General features: G+C 38.4%; 1 protein-coding gene across 1 annotated transcript in view; it reads right to left on the minus strand.

The window, feature by feature from the left end:
* LOC113029358 (cadherin-12-like) overlaps positions 1–20,019 on the minus strand; it is a 102,964-nt gene that overhangs the window by 31,691 nt on the left and 51,254 nt on the right. Inside the window, exons 3-6 of the mRNA XM_026180189.2 lie at positions 19,264–19,558; positions 14,904–15,023; positions 12,555–12,722; positions 9,945–10,132 (exon numbers count right to left, since the gene is read on the minus strand). Coding sequence (XP_026035974.1) covers positions 9,945–10,132; positions 12,555–12,722; positions 14,904–15,023; positions 19,264–19,558 — 771 coding nt within the window. The remainder of the gene's footprint in view (positions 1–9,944; positions 10,133–12,554; positions 12,723–14,903; positions 15,024–19,263; positions 19,559–20,019) is intronic.

The raw sequence follows: 20,019 nt of genomic DNA on the forward strand, positions 1-20,019 counted from the left end.
ACAGTCAATTGACTATGGGGAAGTCTAAATATGGACATTTTGAGCAAAGGCAAACCAAGCAATCAGTCGAATTTGTTTTGCTCCCTATTGGTGGCACACTCTTTTCTTAAATGCCATGCAACACTATAACATTAATCACTTGAACATGCTGTTCTTTGGGAGCAGAAAAAACATGTCACCTTATGCAAGCTGGATGACTCATTGGCTGACTTTGACTGCTGCTTTATTAACTCAAAATCTTGAAAGACATTCTTTCTATTTACATTTAAATACATTAAATAATCCAGCTTGTACGCTAACATAGCATCTATAAGCAAGAGTGATGGAGTCTTGAATCTTATAGACTTCTTGTATGAAGTATTATCTCAGTTAAAACTTTTCAGATATGGTCTGAAATTTGCTTGTGACAGCATCAAGCATTGATGCAGATTTGTCAGCCCCAGAAAAGTGCTCTTTGATTTGGTAAGTTTGGACGCCAGTGAACTTACTTTCATGTTCAAGAAACCAGTCTGAGATCATTTGAGCTTACTTACAATGTGGCCATAAAGGGACAGACACAGTCAACAACAACAACCAGGGAAGCTGTGGTGTAGTGTTTAAATCATGCTGAATTTGTACTAAAAGTGTTCAAAGTGTGCAAATATTGCATCAACACCACCAGCAGCCTGTTGTTGGCAATATGGATCCCTATTTTCATGTTTTTTGCACCAAATTTTGACCCTAAATTTGACTGTCAGAGAAGACATTTTTTCAGTCCTCCGTACCATCCAGTTTTGGTGAGTTGTGGCAAATTGAGGGCTCAGTTTCCTGTAATTAGCTGACAGGAGTTGTACCTGGTGTAGGCTTCAGCTGTTCCATTCAATCTGCTTTGTGTTTTAAAGATGCTGTTCTGCAAATCTCGGTTGTAACAAGTGGTTATTTGATTATTAGCTCCAGGCAGTTTGTCCAGTCTCCACTGACCTCTGGAATTAGAAAATGATTATTACCCTGAGAACTCCCACCCACTCAATGTTTTTTCACAGTCTTTCAGATTCTCTGTAAACTGAAAGATTTTTGAATGGGAAATGCCTGTCTGATACCAAAAACCACAGCACATTCCCCTTTATTCCCTATCCCTATATCCCTGTTTCTCAGTTTGAACCTCAGCAGGTCATATTGACTTTGTCTACATGGCTAAATTTACTGAATTGTGGCGATGTGGTTGGTAACACAGTGGCTGGTGAGTATATGCTAAGTTTGAAACCTTCAAGCCATTTTTTTCTTTGTCAGATGTTTCAGCACCAAGGACAGAGTGACAAATGACACCTATGTTCACGGACTCTGTAAAACTAATTATTTCTTTTATAGTAAGCACTAAACTTATTTCTATGTAAAGTGTACTTTTGCTATTGTTGCATGTATGTTTCTATAAATGTGGCACAATGCAGCACAGAATTTAAGCACAAATGCCTACAGCGTGGACACATTTTCTGTGTATTTGGTTTGTTTGAAAGTTGGTATTCTTAAGATGAAGCTTGTCTAAAGAGTGTCTAGTTTACGCTTTGTGCTGTTTATAAATTTTCACTTTTTCTGTGCATTTTTATGCAGTGATCTTCCAACACTGCCTTGACAACCAACTTAAATATACTAACAATAATCTAACAATCCTAACTGATGACTTCAAAATCCATGGCAACCGATTTTTAATAGACTGGACCATTAAAGCTGAGGACAAATCTCTATACAATATGTATTTCATTAATCCATTTTCACCCTCATGTTTGTAGAGCTTCAGCGCAAAGGTGTTAGGCTTGCCACAGAGAATAATTGGAGTTCAACATCTTGTAGCATCAAACCACTGATTAATAAACTTACTCCACTCCAGACCATGAACATAAACTATAGAAAACCTTGACAACCAATCAAAAACGATGCCAGACATGACACCATTGTAACAAAATATCCAACAGCAGCTCAAAACACTGTAATATCCAAAGAACCATATCATATTTGTCTTATCTAATGATGTGTTAAATTTATTTATTTTATTTTATTTTGTCTGAACTGCCAGGCACTGGAGATGAAACATAGCCATTTGGCTAACTCTGGCATATTTACATTGATATGTTCAATAATATAGACTGCCCCTTTTAAATAAAAATATTTCAATTCAAATTTATTTAAAAAAGGAGATTTGCCAGTAGGATGCCCAGATACATGTAGGTGTAAGGCAAGATGGACTGGCATGGAAATGCTGTTATCATCTGAGGTTACAGGAAATCTGGCTGAGCTGTCCAGATTTTCCCTAGCATATTGCATACATATGTTCTAGATATATTATTTTACCAACCCCAGTTGTCTATATATACTCATGGTTAAGCTATAGATACAGCAGCTTGCAACTGAAGTCGTCTGTACTTCTCTACAGTGGTTTATGGACCACTGTCGCTCTCTGTGGTAATGGATTTGGAAGTGGTGCCAGAGGTTTGCAGCAAATGCTCTTTATTCAATGCACTGTGGCCGCTGGGGGCATTCAGTTTTTACAGGGAGGAGATAGTCCTGTATTAAAATAGATTCCCTGAATGTGAGCCAGCAAATATTAAGCCACACAAGCTGTCATTAAACAATGCTGTTCCTTTAGGCCTCGCACATTTCAATTACACATATCTGCCATCTTTTTTTCCCTCCCAGGAGAAGGCAAATAAACAGGCAAATGGACAAACAGCATTCAGTCTGACTGAAAACTATTCTAGCGTCGTAACCCAAGGTTATCATGCAAGATCTCTCAATGTGTGGGTGTGCGAGTCTTCTCCATATACCTATAGTGGTATTTGAACACACTGTGTGCCACTGCATGCTTTTCCATGTACAGTATGTCCCTCTGTATGCACACATTTGTCAGTACGTCTCTTTGGGAATTCATTGGTGGATTTACCTATTGTCTCCCATAATCTTATGCTTTGCAGATGGGATGTACAAATTCCCCCTATGCCTCTGTGCCTCTTTTTTACCTCTCTCCCTGTATTGGTAGACTGGGAAACAGATGATCATCCTTTGAACCCAACACTCAGCCTGATCCTCTTATCATAGCCAACCTTCCTGAGTCTTTAATTTGAGGTCTGCCAAACTCTGCTCTGTGCACAATGTGGCTCTTGTCTCTACCCCACTGTTTTTAATGTGTGTGAGAGGAAGGGAAGTAAAAAAAAAAAAGACAAGAAAGACAGAGAGGGAGGGGAAACGGTAGAGTGAGGGGTGATCTGTGCACATTTGCACACCTGTCTCTAGGGATAGTCTATCAACCTGAAAAAAGACAAGTCCGTAGGCAGGTCAGTATTCTGGGGAACACAGTGAACAACTCTTAAAGGCTTCATCTCTGGCTACCTGCTTCCCACGCCTTTCCAAGGCAATGCTCATTCTTCCTCTTTTCTCTTTCTCACTCCTGCTAATATCGTAATACCAGATGGGACGGAGCACGTGTTGTTTGGCAAATTACCCTGTGGGGGGTCTGGTCAGTTAGAGGGGCTCAGAATGCCTCCCTTCAATGCTGGCTTTGTACAGAACCATGCTACTGTAGGGGATACATCACAATGCTGCATTGTTGTTATGGCAGCATATCAAACATGGGAAGTAAAACAATAGCAGGAAAGATGCATCCCTGCCATCCATCGAGGCTATGCCTGATGTAAACAAATAACTGTCTTCATTTACATTATAATTGCCTCCTGTTTCATTCTGTTTTTCCATTACTGTCAATGAGAAGGTCACGATATAATGATCTACAGCTATGACTATATCCACTATTCGCTTTCAGTGTACAGACGCGTGCCTATGATCTACACACACTGGTTTGCACATGTTCATGCACACACGTATAGAGCATACTGAGGGAGCTCTTACACTAAGCAGTGAATCAATTACTCACTCAGCTGCATATTTTTGGAGGATCAAAGGATCACACACCTTTGTGTAGTCGTGTGCTGGGGCATGTACTAAAAATGTACCAGTTAACGAATACCTCAGTCTGATAGATCAGAAAAACAAATGCAGATTCGCATTCCCCCAAAGAAAATTTTAGACACTTACATCAGAAAAAGCCTGAAAGGCACAAAATACAGACAGAATTGGCTGCACCTTTTTTTCAAATACTTCTGCAATCAGATGAAATAAATGCTCCGTCCCTGAATAAAATGAGAGACAAAAACGGATCTGTTGTAACTCCTTAGCAGTGATTTTTTTTAGTGAAGAAAGCAAGTTTTAATGTGAAACCCACTTCTTTAACTTCTACAAGTGATTTTTCATGTGAAGGAAGACTCTTTTTATACACAATTACACACAACCAAAAATAATTACGAGACAAGAAAAATTTAATGACATCAAATGAAATTAAAATTAAATGTTGCTGTTAAATAAGTATTTAAAAAGAAACAAAAAAACAGAAAAAGTTGTGGCTTATCGATTACATATGTTCCAACACATTTAAATGTTTTCTATAAAAGCATGCTAAGCATAATCTTTAGTCACTGACATTTATATTGTCTTCTTTTCCACAATGCTGACATTTTCTGGCTTTTTCATCATGCAAATGTAGCTTTCCTTTGCACTTTTTTCCCCCCTTTTCTCTTGAATCTCAATACCACTGATAGAAAATGCCATTTAAACTCACCACAGGGGTCTGCTGCATCCTGCTAAAGTGAAATACGCAAAAGAATACGAAGGTATCAGTGTAACAATAGACTTGTGTCAGCTGCTAAGTGATTGAGAGCTGATATTTCTGCATGTTTCTTTGTCCATGCGTTAGAGAGAAAGCGAGAATGCATGAAAAACTTTATATGAGTGCATCTGTGTAGTTTCTTGTGTGGGTAATTTTAACTTTTACACCTTCACATTATTTGTTCTCTCTTGTTACATGACACTTTCTGAGATAGTGAGCCAAACATTTGCCAGCTGTTCCAGTGATACTGGCATGATGGCAGAATTGTGGAAGCGTGAGCATTTCTGTTTATTATTTATTGTGTTATGGCTCCAAATGGCAATGAAAGGTATGAGTTTGTGCACTGCTGAAAACAACATATTGCACAGTATTAGTTAGGCCTGTAATGCTTGATGCTTTCATAAAACAAAACAGAGTGGAGAGGCAAACAAATCAACATCAGGAAGCTCGTGTTTCTGTGTACATAGGCACTTTGACTTTGATTTTGATTAATATGGCCCGATGAAGGCAAAAAATCAATCCAGTGGTAATTAAAGTTATATAAAATTCTATTAATGCACTTTTTTGTGATGCATGCCATCATTCTAAAAGCTGTACCTTTTAAGAGATGGCCGGTGAAACCTTAATGAGACTGCAATGTGACTCTTCTCTGCCCATGCAGCACTCACCCACCCACGGCAATTGACTTGAATGCTTTCAATGTCCAAAGAGAAATATCATCCTTTTGCTGTGGGTGTAAGAGTGACATTATGTCTATTTATGTGTGTTAACATACGTTGTTAACCAGATTTATCACAAAGAAAGGGTCACAACAGAACAGAGCATAAAATATTTTAATGAGGATATTCTGACTTGAAGAAATTTAGAGGTTTGCTTTTTTGTGTCACAGCTCTTTGTCTAAATCTAAAATTGGATTTTTCTCTCTACAGATAACACAGAATGGCTGAAAAAGCAAAGAATCAAGGTGCTGGAATGACCAAGACAAAGTCCAGAACTCAGCCTGATTGAAACACTTTGCTGGGACCTTGCTTTTGGTTCCTTGCTGGAACCAAAATTCCTCCACAAAGATGTGACGAGACTGATAAAGTCATAGAAAAAAATGATTACTTCAAGTTATTGCCGCTAAAGGTGGTTCTACAAGCTGTTGAATCATGAGGTGTACTCAGGCGTTAAAGTGGACCAGCAGAATCCGGTACAGCGTTCCTGCACCTTGAATTAATGAACATTTAAATCTGATAGACAGGTTAATGCATATTATTGCTGAATGAGTTCATTTTTGTGTCCTGCAGCCTGTGTCCTGTAGCTGGCTGTTGCTTTCAGTAATGGCACGAAGACACTTATTCAGCAATGAGAAAATAATGAAAAGACCTGGTCACACTCTTTTTTTTCTTCTCATCTTTGTGATGTATTTAAGGTGCAGATGTAAATACACTCGATCACTATACAGCATCTAGCTAACACCACAGAAGTGGAATGAAAGTAAATGAGAGTAAAGGAGGTAAATTGTTTTAAGTAATTTCAAATGTAACTTTTCAACCTGTTTAAAAATGACACAAAAAAAAACCACAAAAATGTTTCTGCACAGTTCTGCTTATTTTTTCAAAGGGTTTTAAAATCAGACACTGGACAATTGATGTATACTAATTTTGTGTTATTCAAATCCAAAAAATTGCAATGGATATTGGAGTAGCAGCACAGGTCACATTTTTTTTTGGTGGTCTTGAGCAATACTTCTGATGGTCTTTCAAAGTTTCCCTTTGGACATTGGCTGCTTCTTCATTTGCTTTCAGTACTTCTACCTGACTGTACACTTGTCTTACCACTTATATTCAAGTATAAAAGAGGCACCTCATTGGATAAACCAGTGTTGTCTCTATACATAACAAGCAACTTTGTAAAGACTTAAATTAAATCATGCCAAATTTGTAACTTGCTCCCTGTTACAAAAAGACATCATTTGTTCTCATGTTTTGTTGGATTTATGATACATTCTGTCATAGTTTTGCATTTCAGCCAGTGGTGTTATGGATCTAGGAAAAATGAATGGAACTACAAACGTAGGTTTTAATTTACCATGTAATGCAATGTGGAAAGCATCTGGTTGGCAACACCTTGATTTTTCAGCATGGCAATGATTCTAAACACACTGCCAATTCAGTCGAACTATACCTGCACAGAAAACCCCACAATGGTAAGCTTTTGGTCATGGATTGGCCAACACAGAGCCCGTATCTCAACATTAATGTAGCAATGTGAGATCATCATGACCAACATCCAAAGAAAAGCTTTGAATGTCCTTCAAAAACTAGTTACTAGTCCATGACAAGAAAACTTCAGGTTCAGACTATCTTAAAAAGCAAAAAGCAAAATTACATAATTTCCTTCATTAGGGATTAAGAAAGTATTCTGATTCTGATTCAAAGCTGGTCATGGGAAATACTGACTTTCATACCACAGAGTATCAGGACCACATTAAGAAAAAAATATATACATTATTAATCATTTTGAGAATAAAGTCAAAATTCTATTTCAGGAAAAAAGTTGAAATGTGAAGATTCCTGTTGTGGTTTTAAGAAAAAAACCTGCAGCTGTTATGCTCTATACAAAGTGCCCTCTGTAGTGAAATCAATTACACTTACAGTTACAAGGAAATTGTCCCTCTTTTAGCACATAAATACTATGTGGTGATAATTATAAGGACGTTGAAAAAACGGTGCAGAAATCTGCATCTGCTCAGAACAAAAAAAGCACACAAACTCTGAGTTGGCCAGATTTGTACAAAGCAAAATGGCTGGCAATGGACAAATGCAAGGAAACAATGGTTACACTCTTCTGCAATAAAGAGAATGTATGTTGTATCACACAGCACGACAGTGCCAAGGCATTTTGCATTTTGTTCTTAATGTGGCCCTAACACTCCTTTGTACTTTCAAGCTAATCAGACTTGTACAAACTCTGTTTTCCCCTAACATAGTGTGTCTCCATGTATGCACATTTCAATAAATCACTGAACTTATTCCCCATTTCCATTCCCCGTAGGTGGCTGAAGACTTTTGCACAGCACTGTCTATACATATTTAAATGTAATAATGGATTGCATAATCAGTCTTAATATAGCTTCATTTTAGCAGATTAGAAGTGATTGCGCTGGCTGGACCATTCTATTTCTCTTTCTAATTTTAGTCTGTGGCTGTAATGGCCTTTTTTCACCTCTTGCAGTTACAGGCCCCCCTCGAAAATGTGATGACAGATCTCAGTGGGTTTATCCTAGGAGTAATACATTTCACTAATATCACTATGTGCCACTTACCATTTTGTGAAGTGATATCATGGCCACTCTAATGCTGTGTGTGGTGAAAGAAGTTGGTATTAAATGAGATACTTTTGCTCTGTGGTTCAAAACAGCCAGCAACCAAGACCTCTCGCTGTGGGTCACAATGCTCTCGATGTATTAATCCATTTAGCAGAAAGAACATATGGCATACTAAATGAGCCTTGACGTGCTGAGTGAATGCTTTATATAGCACAGGCGCTCAGAGAGAGTTATGCCATGTCTCCGTGCTGTGCTTTAAGGCATGGACAGCAAGGACTCAAGCAGAGAGCAACATCTCACAACTGAGAGATCACAGGTGTGGCCCTTGCATCTGCCTAGTCCAGCATTATACAACATAACATAAAGAGGGACTACCTGAACATTTTCACTTATTTGAATATTGTTGCTATGGCCTAAAAATGCTACAAAAACCTTTTGCAGTGCTCAAAACTCATAATCACACTACTAAAAATATTATCCATGTGGACATCCTGGGTGTAAAGATAACAAAAAACAATGCATGATGGCAGTAACGCGTTATTTGTAACGCGTTACTGTAATCTGATTACTTTTTTCAAGTAACGAGTAAAGTAAGGGATTACTATTGCAAAAACGGTAATTAGATTACCGTTACTTTCCCATAGGAATGCTGCGTTACTGCGTTACTAAAACCGTGATTTTTTTGTGAGAATGTCTCATGACAGTGACGTAAGCGAGTGCGCCGTTAGTGACAACAGCTGTGTGCAGATCAACAATGGATAATATATCGAGTGCGGAGAGAGTATGAGCGTGCAGCGTTTAAAGCGTGGAAGTACTGACCTTACTTTGAGTTTGATTCCATAAAAAGTGACAAAAACATGAGCGTCCGTTGTGCGTGGGAAGAAAACTTCTTTTTACAGCGAAAAAAAAGCCCTAAACAAGCACTGAGTGCACAAGGATATAATGGGAAATTCACTCGCGGATTCTTCCACTCACCGCTGCGGCACACCTGCACCAGGGGAAACCTCCGCCTCCCCACTCCTGCTTTACAGGTGAAAATAGAGCAAAAGGACCGCTGAGTCTTTGACTTTATTTATTTTCTGCTGTGTTTTACTTGCTTCTATTTGAAAGACTGAGTGTAAACACAATAAATATTTTATTTTATGTGCTGGAATGTGCAGAAAATAGGTTTAAATGTTAAACTAATTTATTCAAGTCAGAGAATGGTGCATATAATTAAATTTTTTGCTTGATGCATAAAGTTTTAGTATTTTTTTAGTATTTATTTATTTATTGTCATTGTCAAGAACAATGAAATTGCGTTTGGGGCTTCCATACAACCCAAAAAAAAGAAGAAAATAATAAATACCCCTTAAAACCCAAGTGTACATATTTAACCCAGTGTGACTCCAATGCAATAAGACAATCCTTAGCAATAATGTTCGTAGAAATTCAGACAAAGACCTGAGAAACATGACAAAATACAACAATGCAACCCATTCAATATTATTGTACTGTGAGTTAAAAGATTAAAACTGATAAAACAAGTAAAAAAAAGATACTTTTCCATTTGATTACATTTTGTATGATGGATTATGCAGAAAAAGTAGAATTGGGCTGAAAGATCTATCGCTTTATCACCTCTTCAGGTTGTAAATTGTGTTTTTAAAAAGTAACTAAGTAATTAATTACTTTTGAAAATAAGTAATCAGTAAAGTAACTGGATTACTTTTTTGGAGAGGTAATCAGTAATTAGTTACTGATTACTTTTTTCAAGTAACTTGACCAACACTGGTAACTAAATATGCTCAGGTTACTGCAACAGCCTGACCCGTAGAGATTGACACAGTCCGGTCTTTTCCCATTTCTGGTAACTCAACGCTTTCAGCAAATGCGTGTGTTAATGTCATTAATAAAACACGCAACCATTATTTGAAACAATTAGCAATTCTGAGAAGCTACCTTTCTGAGAATGATGATCCCCTCCTGGTTGTGTTCATTGGTAGTGATATCAAACATGGCTCCTCCATCGCCCGGCACAATTGTGTACTCCACTTCTGCATTTTTTCCGATGTCCAGGTCATGGGCTTTGATTCTCCCAACAGCAGAGCCCACTGTAGACGATTCAGGCACTCTCAAGTGAAAGAAACCTGCCAACAACAACAACACAAAAATATGTTTATATAAATCAGACAGGACTCATTTGTTATCATCTGTTGTCATCAAATGGAAATGTAGAGCTCCTTACATCCTCTGTGCTTTAAGTATTCTCTCACCGAGCCAAGGATGTCTTATCCACCCACAGGCAAAGCAACTGATATTCTCTGTCTGAAGTCAGGCCTGTAGCTATAGGCATGATATTATTCAATTTTGACGTGTTTGGACATCAAGGCTGCTCGGCTCCTTGAAATTGGTTGGCTCAACCTGTAAGACCAACATACACAAGAGTCCAGGGGCTTTGATACTACCAACAGCAGACATTTCTGCCGAGGATTTGGGAAGAAATCCATAAGCAAACAAGCAGCAGGTTGATTGATTATCACTTACACCAGGTGGTGGATAGAAATTCATCTCTTTTTTTTTTCATTCTAAATTTCCCTACTCTGGCTCAGAAGGATATCAGTTTGAACTATCAGTTTCTGCTGCTGCCAGAGAAATTAAAACTTTACTGTTGCATTAAAAATCAAGTGCCTACACCTAGTGACTTCAAGGAGGTGGTGTGGGCGATTCAGTAGAACACTGAAAGTGGACCTGGAACGTCTAAGGGTAATTACACCACTGATTTTGTCCTTGCAATCTATATAAGTTTAAGAAATCTCAGAATGATGCAATGTCAGAAGGCACTGCAATATTATTCATGATGACTGGATTAGCAAGCACGTCTAATCAGAGTCCAGCAGCTGAACCTGACCGCTGCACCAGCTTCACTGCTTTGCCATTTTAATAAGCAAATTCCAATCATACTGAAACAATACTTTAAAAAAAAAAAGCAGCAAAGACCAGTTACACGTTTTTTATTTGCTCAGCCTTTATTTGACAAATAAAATCTTGCTTGAACTTGAGGATTAGAAAGGATCAATAAAGAGAACAAAATGTGCAGAAGAAATTGTGTGATTGTGCTTCTGATAACAGTGGATTCCTACTTTGGTTCTCAAAAATAAATATGCTAAAACAAAACCACCAACTGTCCAATACCACAAGAAAATAATAGCGTACTATCTTAGGACTCATTTGTTATTCCTCAATTTTACTGTGGATCATAGCTTTTTCCTTCATATTGATCCAAGGATTGAGAGAGGAAAGCTGCAGCATATGTGTGAATCCAGGAGCTGTGATTAAATATAATCAATAAATAATCAAATACTCTCAAGAACATCCTGTCATTTCAAAGTCTTTTCAGGTTCGTGTCCTTTCAAGGATAGAACAAGAACTTTTTGTAAACCCCAGAGTGAAAAAAAAATCAAGTTATAAATTATTAGATGGTAACAAACAGCTGTTATGTGGCACTGTCATTGGGTTAACAAGCTTCTATGATTTAATTCAGCTAAGCCAGATGCAGGTACTATACACCGCTATTAGTAATGGCATCTGCTGGCTTTCCATCACAGAGGTTTAGGGGATTGACAGTTCCCAAACACATAATCTATAATAACAAGCAACGGAAAGACAGATGTGTGGTGGGTTCATACGGCAATATATTACTGAATCAGACAGAAAGAGTGCTTCTACGCATGACCACTGCACATTATTTAAACCTGCAAGCCCCATATAAATGGAAAAAAGAAGAAGACAAAGGCAGGATTTAGGACAGGGCAGAGGAGCCACCATACTTGGCCCAAACCTCTGTGCTGTGACAGCATTATGGAAATATCAGCTTTTCCTTGCAGCCAAAGGAGCTTGACCGTCTGACTGCATCTATTTACATTCAGAGGAGGCCATTCAGTGTCACCTGAAATACCGAAAAAGTCTGCATCAATACAGAGCAGTATTTGTGCTTTCCTGTCATACAGTTGCTGGCTTGGAATAGAAAACATTGTGCAGAGAGTTTAATATTTATGCTCAGTATATGCAGAGAAGCTTTCACAGATCAATGATTTTACAGAATTGTGGATTTTTTTCCCCTGCATGGCTTCTTACATGACCTGGTGAACGCTACAATTGAATTAATCTGTTTAGCAGCTTATATAAAATACTGAGTAAAATACTGAGTTTAAATACACTGGCTCAATCCCTGATGCATCAGCGACATGCTCAAATCTGATCCAAATATAGAAGGATGCCCCATGAGCGAAATAAAACCAACCCCGGTTTATTTGCCAGGAGTAGTAGCAGTAGATGCAATCATGCAAAACAAACAGGCCATTGCTTACGACTGCTTACGACAGTAAGGCAGTAATGACAAATAATGAAAAGCAATTACAAAGAGTAGATATGATGAATACCTCCTGCCCCGTTGTAATTGCACAGTGTTTATTTCATTATCAAAAAAATGTGTGAATCTGTATAAGGTCATCTCCATCATCATTGCTCTACATAACAGCCAAGACGTTGTTTTCTGCAAAGTGCACTCACTTTTAGAGAACCTGGGTGGGTTGTCGTTGACATCGCTGAGGGTGATGTTGATGGTGGTGGTCCCAGCCAGTCCCCCCAGCTGGCCCCCCATGTCCTTGGCCTGGATTAATACCTGGTACTGTTCCTTCACCTCTCTGTCCATATTGGGCAAGGCTGTCTTTATAACCCCTGGTGTACAGCAAGATTGATGAGAAATACAGATAATAAAGAAGAGATATAGCGGAGAAGGAAGAGCAGATAGTGAGAGACAGAGATGGAGAGATAGAGAGACAAAGGGAAAAAGAGTGGTGAACATAAAATTCTCAGAAAAAAACAGTTGATGCCAGATCCACAATTTACTACAAAAAGCACAATATATTTCCACCTAAGCAGCTGACTCCCGTGTAAGAAGCTGCATATGTGCTCAGACCAAGGCTGAAATAGAGGTCATCTTACAAACTGGAAACACTTGACATTCAATAGGGAGCTCTGGTGAAGCCATATAATGATTCACTTGAGGATCAGAGACCCTGAGATCAGAGAGCGTTTGTACTGCAGATTAATAGCTAGGTCAGTGGGAGGTTGGCAGGCTAAAAAGAGGCAACCAGCATAGGTGGGTCCACACTTTCTCCTTTTCTCATTCTACTCAATCTGGTGAGGATGTCCCATTTGATCCGCAAACATCTAACATGTAAGAATCCAAATCAAAGACTATAGTTATTTTTTTTTAAACTTCTGTCATCTTTTTCTTTTGGGAAGAAGGAGAGTGTCTCTCCCTGTGACATGCATGGTGATTTATGTATATTGTTGTCCTCCTGCCTTTGCTCACCTTTTACCTCCTAGTGTTTGTTCCCCTTGTTTATGTGCGTTTGTAGATAGCTGCAGACCCAGCAGGGCAAACATTTGCTTTAACAGTTTGATTTTTTTCCAGCTTCAGTTTGAAATACAGTCACAGTAGGTGCTCTGTAAAGCTCTGGGATGAGCAGCATAATCAGCAACAGATTCCACCATATCTGGCTGTGTGATATGTATGAACCTATTTTCATATGCTTTGAACAGTTCCAGAAAGCAAGCCAACAGCGGCCTACTACCAGCAAGTACTGGCAGTATGAAAGTACAGTATTCTTTATTTTTTTATTTCGATTTTTTTTTTAGATTCAGAGCCATCATCTGCCATGCTCCCCCTGCTGCCACTCCACAACCTTTTTAGTGCCATTTCCTTCACATGAGACCAAAGCACACATATAAATAAGATGGAAATAACCAACACTCTTAATGTCTCACCACCAGAGACAGATAGATACTGGTTAAAATTACCTACCTCTATATGCACACAACACTGGCTAGCCAGCATCTATATGCCTGAGATTCAGTAACAAAGTAATGACATTCACCATATTCAAGGTGAATGTGTGATGTTAGAGCAGTTTGGTTTTAGTGTAGCACATCCTATAATCCAATTTTAAACCTTCAAATAAATAATTCAGATTCTCAGGTCTTATTGCCCCAAGGTTAATTCTGAGGCCTGTTTTTCCCGAGTGTTAAATTCTCACACATGCTCACACGTTTGATAAAAACCAAATTCTCTTGGGACAATGCAAATCACATAAAGCCATATTTTATTCACAGTGGAAGACAGAAAACATAAATGTTTAAACTGGACATTTTACCGTTTCATTAAAATATTTGTTCATTTTGAATTTGATTGCAGCAACATATCTGAAAAAAATGGGGTCAGGTAGCGTCCTGACTTAGTGCATTTAAAACAAACTTTGGCCAAGAGAATTGGGTAGTGTTTCCTGATTATCTTCACTTAAGGCTTCTTCTTTGCATGCTAGAGCTTTAAGCTGCATTTTTGGATATCGTGGATAACAGCCAGTTATTTCTGGAAGTGTTCATGAGATAATTAAGTGATTTTCATAACACAATCATGACTATTTTTAATGCTATATCTATGCTACAAATGTTCAACAAGTTGTAGATGCAGTTTTTTTACAAATTGGTGAACATCTGCTGATCTTAAATTCTTAGACACTCTGCTTCTCTAGAAGCTCGTTTATACCCCGTCATGTTACTGACCTGTTGCCAATTAGTAGAAACTTAATGCAAAAGGTTCCTCTGGCTGTTTCTTTTTAGTACCACTTAGTTTTTCAGCCAGTTTTTTAGTCATGTTACTGCCATTAAATTCAAAATGAGACAATATTTTTTAATGAAATGATAAAATGTTTCAGTTTAACATTTGATATGCTTTATATGTTCTGTTGTGAATAAAATATAGGTTTCTGAGATTTGCAAAACATTGCATTATTGTTTTGTTTAAATTCTAAATCTGTTCACAGCACACACAAAAAAAAAACACAAGTACTTTACCTGTTTTGGGATCAACAGAGAAATAGGGTTGCCCGTGGAGGATGCTATACACCACTCTGGCACTGTTTCCATAGGTAGGGTCATCTGCATCTGTGGCTGTTACTTGCGTCACATATGTCCCTGCAGACAGGAGTCAGAAGACATATTGACTCGATCTAATCGCTTTCTTCATTAGACCGAGATCCAAACTCTTTGAACCTCATCAGTTTGCTAAACAATCTCACCTGACACTAATGAATGGTGAATCTCTGCCGAGAAAGCCTCAGCTAATGCGCAACATTCAGAGCCCCTGATGGAGTGCAATGAGCAATGAGGAGGAGTGCAGAGGAGAAATAATGTGCTGGGAAGTTGTTCAATTTTCTTGTTGTGTGTGTTGATTTGTGCATCGCTAAAAAGTAGCTGTTCTTTAACAATAGAGCCGCAGTTTTATGTTTTTGGTTATCAAAAACTCTTAAAACTCTTATGTGACTATTCATTAGACAGTGTAACCATTAAGAAAACAAAGGGGCATGGCAAGAATAGTATTAAGATGGCAGTCTTCCAAACTCCTTCAGTAACAGGGACAGAATAATTACTTGTTGGATGTTTTGCTCATCCCTTTTAACTAGCTGGCAGTGAAAACACTATTTCACTAACACAATCCTGATTAAATGCATTGGAATTAAACAGATTTAATAAAAAGTTTCTAGTGTGAGGAAACAATAAGTGATGCCTTGACAGCATGACTGTTTGACAACTCCACAACTCATTTCTGGGGGTTCTCGTGCAGATGGACCAGTTGTTTAGGAGGACTTGCAGACAGGTTGACATTGATGCTTCACTCGCAGTGCACATACGTCCACGTCTCAACCGCATGCCTACGTCTGGATAGCTGTGCACAATATAGCTGAAGCATTTATGGGATACTTAGTATGATTAAGAGAGGCTGACCACGGGGACTGTATTTGCATAGTTGCTTGGAATTCTGCTAAGATTTTAGCTCTCTATAAAGAACTTGATGTATACTAAATAGGCTTTTCAGTCTGAGGAGATGGTAACAATGGAATTAAACATGGTGTGAGGGATTAGTGTTTCAGTCCTCCACATGTGCCTGATTAGACATACCTGAGAAGGACTGCATCATGTTACAACACGGTATACAATAGATGAGATAATACACTTAACACCTTTTCTGTTCATCCAAGGAGAGGAAATCCGCTTCAGTAAGAGCTCAGATGCAGAGAGAGTTTGAGAGACTTTAAGCACATCATACGCCTACGCAGCAGGCACCAACCTAGGTGTAGGGCTATAAACAAGTCAAATAAATTCTACTCATATTATTATTATTATGGAAATTCAAATGCATAAGTAGAAATACGATGAAAGAAGTGACTTCAAAGGTCACTGCTGGTAACATTTTGCAAAAAGGAAATATATTGTATTTATCTAACTTTAAATATTCAATTCGTTTCAGTCAGTATTCAAAAAAATGACGATGATGTGTTTCAGTAGAGTGTAGAGGAAGTCAAATGACACTGAAATGAAATATGAAGTAAAAAAAGACGAGAATGAATACAGTGAGCATCAGTCAAGAACTCTGGTGCATGGAAAAACAGTATATAAGGCAAGAACGGATTTTAACGAGCTTGAAAGTCAATGGTTGGTATCGCCACCTTTAATCTTCAACACAGCCTGAACTCTCTCAGGCAAACTTTCTTGTCCTTTCTTTAAGTAGTCTTCAGGAATAGTTCTCCAGGCTTCTTGAAGGACATTCAAGCCTGACAAGTGTCTTCAAAGAAACACAGACAGCTCTTCTTTGTATGTTGACTGCCTTTTGTTATGTCCTCTGTTAAGTTAAAGTTCAATAATGTTGAGGTCTGAGCTCTGGTAAGCACTGTGTCTTCTATACAGATATGCTTTCACTGCATTTACAATGCTTTTGTAAGCATGGCCATGCTGAAAAAATAAAGCTATTTCCAGTCAGAGACTTTCCAGATGATATTGAATGGTGGATCAAAATCTGATAGTAGTTTTATATGTTTGTAACTTAATCAATTTTGACCAGGTTCCCAATACTGCTAGCTGAAGTGCCTGCAAATGGCTGCAGACACACACTCTTGTACCTGACTCTGTACATATGGACAACAACTGGAACCAACAATTTCAGATTCATCACTCCATTAGACCTATTGACACTACGGTCCATTTTTGTCCACTTCGTCAGTGATTTGGCATACCTCAGCCTCCTCATTTACCTCAACAGCATTTAATCCACTGAGACTTTTTCTGAAGAGGCTTTGCAGATGCATCAGCTTAAGGGTCAGATATATCTCTCAGGTCTTTCATCAGGTCTTTGCTGGATTTTGACCTTCTTAAGGGCGTGACTTTCAGATACTGTTCAGTACGCAGATTTATTTTTTTTAGGTATAACAATTTTGTTCTCCTCTTGTCTAGTTTCTTCAGATTTTTTAAGGACACACTGCACACAATGCCCAGATATGCCTAGTTTTTAGCTCTTTAAAAATCATCTTGTTGGTGTAATTGGGATTTTTCAGAAATTGAACTAATGAAGCTGGAACAAATTATGAGTTTTTGAGACAGGCTGCAAGTAACATATTGGCTAAAGATACAATTTAAAATTGGTTCTTTGCTACATTTTCATATATACTGTATGTAGATACAAAGGTGATTCATCCCTTGGGCTAGGTGCTTTGGTCTGGCTCCTTGGGAGTAAAATATAAAGAAATTAGAGGAGACTTTTGCACAGTAAGGTACAGTCGTTTCAGCACATTAACTTTTTCTAAAAACTTCATGGATAAGCTAATAGCTAACAAAGGATTATTACCACGAGGGCAAATAGATTACTTGACTCTATCTGCCATTACAGTGTTTATGCTCAGCATCTTTTAGCTTTTATTTTGCCCTGCTAACAAAGACAACAAGAGAGATGTAGCAGTTAATGAGCCCATTGATCACCCAAGTCTTGCTGCTATAAATATTGATAATGACTTCATTTGGTTTAATGCTAATCCAATGGTTGCAGCTCAGTATAGGCATCCTTGTGGGTTGTTGTTTACACTGGCCGCTGCGGCTGAATTCACACAGTTGAATTCTCAACAAAGACATTTCTGGTAGTAATGTCCCTCTGTATAAATTGGTACCAACTTGGTTTCACCATTACTTTTTAATGGGACCTGGAATAACAGTTCTATCACCCAACACACAACTAAACCTTTATACAGACTAGATATTATTAAAAAAAATATACATATACATATTCTTCAATGTAGAAATAGGTTACTCTTACTATTTTTACACAGAATATTATACATTTAGATATTGCCTTCTCCTAAAACAGTAATCAGTCACATATTGGTTAAGCTTATTCACATTGCCAATATCAGTTAAATGGGCAGTCCAATAAATGGGCACGAAGGTCATTTTAGTCATAACACCATAGGGAGTATTACTCAAGCTGTAAAAACAGTTGGAGTATGTGTTCTATGGATCTTGAGGGAGCTCTGCAAAGGCTGAAAAAATGACTATGATGATACCATCAGGGGTGCTTCACCAATCATTTTGCATATGATATCATCAGGGGTGTTTCCGCTTAAGACTTTCCACTTATAGCAGGAAGCTAGTGTTACAAACAGGGTGGGGGGTGGGGTTGTTGCAGATGTAATCACTGATTAAATTCACAAATGAACTGTACTATCCAGTCGCTTGATGGAAAGTGAAGTTTTCGCTAATGCTTTAGAATGAAAGTCACAGTATAAATCATCAGTGCTTGTTTGACTTTCTTTTCTTTGGACCTCAGAAGCCCAACAACTAGCTATTTGTAAGCAACGCCATTAATCCAGTGTGTGGGTGCTGTTTAAATTTCATATCTGTACACTGTTTCCATGGTCACAACAGATGTTTTTCTTTTGATAAACTTAAAAGTCGCTTTCTTATTCTACAATAAACAGTTACCATGCAGCCTGTGATTTGGGAGTGTTCACTGGGGTTATGCTGCGTTGTTCCTGTTTTTCCTACCAATTCTCCAAAGAGTGCTGATTTTGGAGTTTTGAGGGTTTTATTGCAGTTCACATCAAGAGGAGCCTTTTTCCCCGTGAATTACCTTGATCTGTTCTCCCTGGGGATAACGTTGAAAGACAAAGCAGTGCAATTCACTCGGGGCACACCAAGAATAAATGGTCCTCTGAAATGTCAAAATCTGTTGGGGGGAGCAGTCTTACCCTGTGGTTGTAAAGATGCGCCTGAAAGAGAACTTTATGTGTTTCCAAAGTGGAAAAAAGAAAGTTTTCAATGCTGAGAATTGCGGTGTGCCGATGATGATACTGATCCAAGTATTTAAAAGTAACTCTGAATGATTACTTACCTACTGGTGACATCTCGGGAACACTGGCTGTATATGGTCCTTCCAGGAACTTGGGCTCATTGTCGTTGATATCTTGGACCTTGATTACAAATTCTGATTCAGGTTCCAGGGGCCTATTGGTGTTGATGTCAACAGCCTGGGCGCGCAGGGTGTAGTAAGGCTTCTCCTCCCTATCAAGACTTCTTAAGGCATGGATGTCCCCCGTTGTTTGGTCAATTGTGAAAATGGAGCCAGCCCCTTCTCCTGAGAGAGTGTACTTCACTGCACTGTCCCCCTTATCGAGGTCAGTGTGTAGCTGCAAGACAAAGCAGAAAAAAACGACAGGTTGAGTGCAAACATTGGCACATATAATGATTCATTGAATGCACCGGGGAAGGGCTGTCAAGGAAGACTATTTCACAAAGACAGCCAAGGAAACTGACTGCGCATCAAAGAGCAAATTCATTTCTCTGCACAGATCTGCAAAACACTAAGTCATGAGAAAAATAAAATGATCGTGCTTTCAGAACATTTCACAGATTAATGAGGCTAAGTCGCTCATAAATAATGTATTCTCTCTGTGCAATTACGCTGCAGTGATAACTCTTCAACATCGTGGATCAATTCCTAATCATGAATGACGAAAAAAATTTCTCTTATATAAAACAGGAGATGTGAGGGTTTCTTTTTCTTTTTCTGTTTTTTCTTCCAAGTAGCAAAGTTCAAACTATAAATCCTTGAAGTAAATACTCGTTTTCAACCTTCACCTTAAAAGTC

Source organism: Astatotilapia calliptera, chromosome 9 (genome assembly GCF_964374335.1).
Source record: "Astatotilapia calliptera chromosome 9, fAstCal68.1, whole genome shotgun sequence".
NCBI classification, from domain to species: domain Eukaryota; kingdom Metazoa; phylum Chordata; class Actinopteri; order Cichliformes; family Cichlidae; genus Astatotilapia; species Astatotilapia calliptera.